Source organism: Dendrobium catenatum, unplaced genomic scaffold (assembly GCF_001605985.2).
Source record: "Dendrobium catenatum unplaced genomic scaffold, ASM160598v2 fragScaff_scaffold_1263, whole genome shotgun sequence".
Lineage (NCBI taxonomy): Eukaryota > Viridiplantae > Streptophyta > Magnoliopsida > Asparagales > Orchidaceae > Dendrobium > Dendrobium catenatum.
Genome location: NW_021319725.1, coordinates 452,561 through 457,867, shown reverse-complemented (window position 1 = coordinate 457,867; position 5,307 = coordinate 452,561). Strand labels below are relative to the sequence as shown.

At 38.4% G+C, this 5,307-nt stretch overlaps 1 protein-coding gene across 3 annotated transcripts; it reads right to left on the bottom strand.

The window, feature by feature from the left end:
- Window positions 1-2,156: 2,156 nt before the first annotated feature.
- On the bottom strand, window positions 2,157-5,307 carry LOC110106325 (protein NRT1/ PTR FAMILY 5.10). 3 transcript variants are annotated; one of them, XM_020836198.2, is made up of 4 exons: window positions 5,082-5,307; window positions 4,788-5,005; window positions 4,154-4,698; window positions 2,157-2,852 (listed from the first exon to the last, which is right to left on the bottom strand). In XM_020836198.2, exons 1-4 carry the CDS (start codon window positions 5,197-5,199, stop codon window positions 2,216-2,218), a joined length of 1,518 nt encoding a protein of 505 aa, XP_020691857.1. In that variant the 5' UTR covers window positions 5,200-5,307; the 3' UTR covers window positions 2,157-2,215. The 3 variants fall into 3 exon arrangements, with proteins under 3 accessions (XP_020691857.1, XP_020691853.1, XP_028555192.1); XM_020836194.2 differs by having other exon boundaries at window positions 2,157-3,008; window positions 5,082-5,306; XM_028699359.1 differs by lacking the exon at window positions 5,082-5,307 and having other exon boundaries at window positions 2,157-3,008; window positions 4,154-4,728; window positions 4,798-4,939.

Here is a 5,307-nt window from a genome sequence, read left to right as displayed (position 1 = left end):
AGGGATTCAACATCGGCCGTCCATACAAACCACTCATAAAATACCTTTGATCTTCCTCCTATTTACATATCATATCACTCTCAGAAATCTATAAATAGACTTCTCACTTCTCATAAAAGGGGACCCCAAGCAGGAGGGCAAGAGAGAGATCGGAGATCGCGCGCTCTTGCCTTCTTGTTCCTCCTCGACCACTGGCCGGACTTCCGCTCAGACCATTGCCTGGCGCCAGAATTCTACCGGACCATCACATGACACCGGAGTTCTATCGGACCACCACCCAACGAAGGACTTCCGTCGAACCACCGCCCGATGCCAGAGTTCTGCTAGACCACCACCCAATGTCAGACTTCCGCCGAACCACCCCCCGATGCCGGAGATACGCCATACCACTGCTGGACACTGGAGTTCCGCTAGACGCCGGAGTTTTGCCGTACCACTGCCCGACGCCGGAGTTCCGCCATACCGCCGCACCGCCGCCCGACATCGGAGTTCTACTAGACCACCACCTGGCGCCGGAGTTCTAATGAGCATTTTGTTTGATATTGAGGATAAGGCATCTTGCATGGGGATGAAATCAAGGATAAGGATATTGAAGAAACGAGTAATTAACTAATTATAACATAATACAAGAGTGCCTTGGTCGGTTGTCTATTGCTCCATGAAGGAGCACCATTTCAGTTGCCTCAGAGTTATTGTGATGATAAGAAAGTATATGAGGAGGTTGTTGATACTGATCTACGAACGAGTAGATATTGCAAATAAGTTCAACTATATTTCGTGAGCAGATTCTTTCATGGATAGTGAATCGGATTTCTGATAAGCAAAACAATCTCATTAGAAACGTGTAGCCTGCTCATATTGATTTCAGGTTGTTTTTGCTCATAAACCTCTGGGCCATTGCTTCATCCTTAATCACAACAGAATAAACAATTAACAACTGGAAAATGAATACTTGAAAAATGAGAATAATTTCAGAAGAATATGCAGCTAATCGGGCCGATATCAATCAGATGCTTAGCCTTATAATCAACACTTTCTACTTCAATTCGGAGATCTTTCTTCAATGAGCTCATCAGTCCATCGCCTTCACAAAAGTATGATGATTCCTTTTCTTTTAAAAAATAAGAATTAAATCATACTAAAATCATTCCTAAAATTCAAATTGAATAGAAAAAAATAAAAATTAATCCATTTAAACACATTTAAATGAAATCAAATTTAATTTCATAGTTAAATAAAATCAAATTAACTTGATCATATTTAAATGATCCCTAAAATCAAATCAGTTATAAAACTAAGCAAAATTAAATCCAATATACATATTAAAATTGAATCAAAATTAAAATCTAAACCCAAACTACAATGAACTAAACCAACAACAACAACAATAATAGCAACAACAAGACTTTTTCTGGGTCAAACAATGAACCAAACCAATTAATTCAAAATCATATAAAACTCAAGCCATAGACGTTCAAACTGAATAAAAGCTAATTAAAAAAACTCAAAATAAACATAAATAAATCAATCTTAGAATAAAATTAAATAAATCAAATTAAATCAATTCAGTCACATCAAAATAATTCATAAAAATTAAATAAAAACTAAAAAGTTAATAAAAACCAAATCAATTAATACATTCAAATGATACAAAATTTAATTTCAAAGTTAAATCATATTAAAATCCTTCTCAAAATAAAATCTAATATAGAGCTGAGCAAATTCAAATCAATCATATACATTCAAATTAAATTGGGCCAAGCAAACATGCTAATATTCTGTTTAGAACAATTCTCATACCATTGATTTTTCCCAACTCTCACAATGTAATATGTTCTATATGATATATACTTGCTACATTGAGCCAAGACCCTCCCCTCGAGGAAGAGCTTAATTTGTAATTGACTACCAACAATAGTAGAATTCTTTTAAACTGGGCTAAGCCCCGCAATTTTTTCCGTTTTTAGGATTTTCCACGTAAAAATCATGATTTTTTTTATGACTCTTGCATCCCTCTCTATTATATGTTTGTATGTTGGATATTCATAGAAAATTAGGACACTAAACCCTCTCTCTCTCTCTCTACTGTTGCGAATGTTCTAGGATGCAACAATTCATAAAGTAGGTTGCAAAGATTTGGAAAGAGACGGAACCAATTCGAAGAAATTGTACACTTCAAAATTGCAGCAAATAATTCATTTAAGACCTTCCTCCTTTAAATCACACAAATCTCTTTCTTTTTCTTATACACATAAGATCGCGCAGAGAGAATGAAAAGGACGAACAAACAAACATTTAGACCGGCAACAAGCCAGTAGAAATAATCCAGATGAGCTCGGTTTAAATTATTGGAGAACCAGCTCTCGCCAGTAATGCTCATTGTCGCTTTATCAGTCACGTAAACAAGGAAGCTATTAATGAGATTCCCGACACCAAATATGCTGATGCAGAGAGCAACCCCCAAGCTCCTCAGCGCATCAGGCATTTGATCATAGAAGAACTCTTGCAGGCCACCAATGCTAATGGCCGTTGCAATGCCCATGAGAATGTACTGAGGAAACAGCCACAATATACTCATAGGCAGTACTGAGTTTGGCTCGTCTACTAAACCAAATTCTCTTGCAGTTTCAAGCCTTTTTATCTCAACCAGAGCTGATATAACCATCACAAATATTGAAATCAGCAATCCTGTGCCTATGCGTTGAAGCATCGTGAAGCCTGAAGGAATTCCTGTAACATTTCTTGCTAGAGGAACAGCGATGCGATCGTAGATAACTATAGTAAAAGTAACAACGGCACTATTGAGGCCCTGAAGCCCTGCTGCTGGAATTTGGAAATTTGATCCTATTTTCCTGTACAGAGTGCCACCTTGTTTTGTAAAGAAAGTTTCGAACTGGGCTAAGACAAGTGTGTAACCTACGCAGCTTGCCCAAATTGGAAACAATCGAAGTAGACCTTTAGCTTCTTCTATCTGGTCGGTATTTAGATTTTCTTCACTAGCCTCAAGTCTGCTTGGGAAACAAACCGGTTAAATAGGGGAAATTATTGGGTTCGGACACTTTATTGAGCTCGGTATTGTGAAGTACTGAGTTCGGTACTTCACAGTACTGAGCACGGTACTTCACAGTACTGAGCACACTGAGCTCAGTACTGAGCAGTACCGAGTTTGGTACTGCTCGATTCTGAGTTTAGTACCGAGTAGAGGGTGACGTGACATATTTTCATTGGCTCCAGACAATGTCCGGTGTCCGAACCCAATAATTTCCCGTTAAATAGGCAGTATTGTTAGCATCAAACACAGCACCAATATGATAAATATACATTGTTCAGGGAGGTATAAATAACATATTCGAGTTAATTGGCAACCCAAAAATTAGATGAGGCGAGTCCTAATGCCTCAAAATGTAGGTTCTTTATAAAAATGTAACTCCAAAAAACTCATAAGCTATCGGCCATTGCTTATCTGTAAATTATAATAACTGATAAAAAACTGTTAATATAATCTTTATCTATTTATTATATTCAGCAATTCTAAGGGGCTCTTTGGCTATCAGATTTATATAAGATTTGAGCAAAATTTAGCGTAAATCCTATTAAATGGGATTTGAGAATCCTGTAAATCTTACGGCTGAATTACTAAAAATAAATAAACAATTAACAATATAATTAATAATCAAATACTTATTAAATAAACACCTAAATTAGTAATTAGATAATTAGTACTATAATAAGTAATTAAATTATTAGTTAAATTATTTAATAAGTAAGCTAAATTCTAATTATATTATTTATCATTATAAATTTTATTAATAGTATTTAAAACTGAAATTAAGAAGTAACTCGTGAATTAAATTCAAAACAAAAAACAAATTTAAGTTTTTAAAATCTAACCGCCTTAAATTCTGAATTATGTTGCCAAATAATTTCAGTGGATTTAATAAAATTTAGCATCTATCTTGCCAAAGAGTATTGGGGATTTAATATATCTAAGATTTACTAAATTCCAATTTCAAGTATTTACTAAATCCTACTTGTTACCCTAAGAAAATCAATTTGGGCAGCTGATATTAGTTTCAGTGTTTTTTTTTTCTTTTCAAAACTACAATAAAGTCAACCCCAGATTTGATTTAAGGAGAAACAGGAAAACGTTTACCTGGGTTGATGGGATGACTCAGGGCCGTGCTCATCTTGTGCTTTTGCTTTAAATTTGACCGAAGAAAACCTCTGAATCCTCACCAAAGTGGCAAGCAACTGACTAATTTGAGCATAGGAGCTCTTCTCTTTTAGGGTATAGCAGCGGTAGAACCTGGAACCCATCAAGAAAACGGTAAAAGAAGCACTCATAAGAACACACGGGATTCCAAAACCAATGCCCCAATTTACGTTTTCCTGTACATAGCTGAGGATGATGGGAGAAACTATCATTGGGAGACTCAATCCAAAGATCCACCAATTGAAGAATGAACTCCTCCACATACTCTCCTCACTGTCAGTCTCATCGAACTGGTCTGCGCCAAAAGCTTGAGAACAGGGCCTATGGCCGCCCTGTGCAAACGCCACAAGATAAAGAGAAAAATAAAAAAGCGTCACTCTGAGAGTAGTCGGAGGGCAAGCAGCATAGCTCATGGTCTCCTCCCCTTCACTGTAGCAGTTGGAGCGATTTGGCAACACAGCAGAGAGCGAAAGCAGGCCAAGACCCTGTGGTTTCATTTCCGGTGAAATAAAGATCTGATTTTTATAATGGATTAATGGTAGGAGATGGGATATAATTGAAGGCGAGAGCGCACCAAGACGTACAGGATGGCGGAAACGATGATGGTGCGGTAACGGGAGAGGAAAGAGTCAGATACCAGAGCGCCGAGGATGGGAAGCATCATTGAGGCGCCACTCCAAACGGTAACAGCGGCGGCGGCGGAGGCATTAGACTCGCCGAGAGGGCCCGTCATGTAGGTTATGAGGTTGAACATGATGCCGTTGAAAGCCACCCTCTCCGCCATCTCCATCACTGTTTGAATCCATTTAAGGATTAGAACTTAATTTGGCCAAGTAGGCAAGAAGCTAGCTTGTTGCAGCGATTTTACCTAGAATGAAGGAGGCGGCAACCCACCGGCCCGAATCCTGTTTGGTGATCGTACGGCCTCTGTAGTCCAGCACACCGTCCATGGCCACCGGCTTCCCGAGAAGGGGGTAGTTCTCCATGCTTCGCCGCCTCAGTCTCCTACTCTCTAACGGGACAAATGAAAGACCTTTTGGCACTGTAGTGAACTGCAAGCGATGGGGAGTTGATTGAAAGGCCGCAAGTGTCAG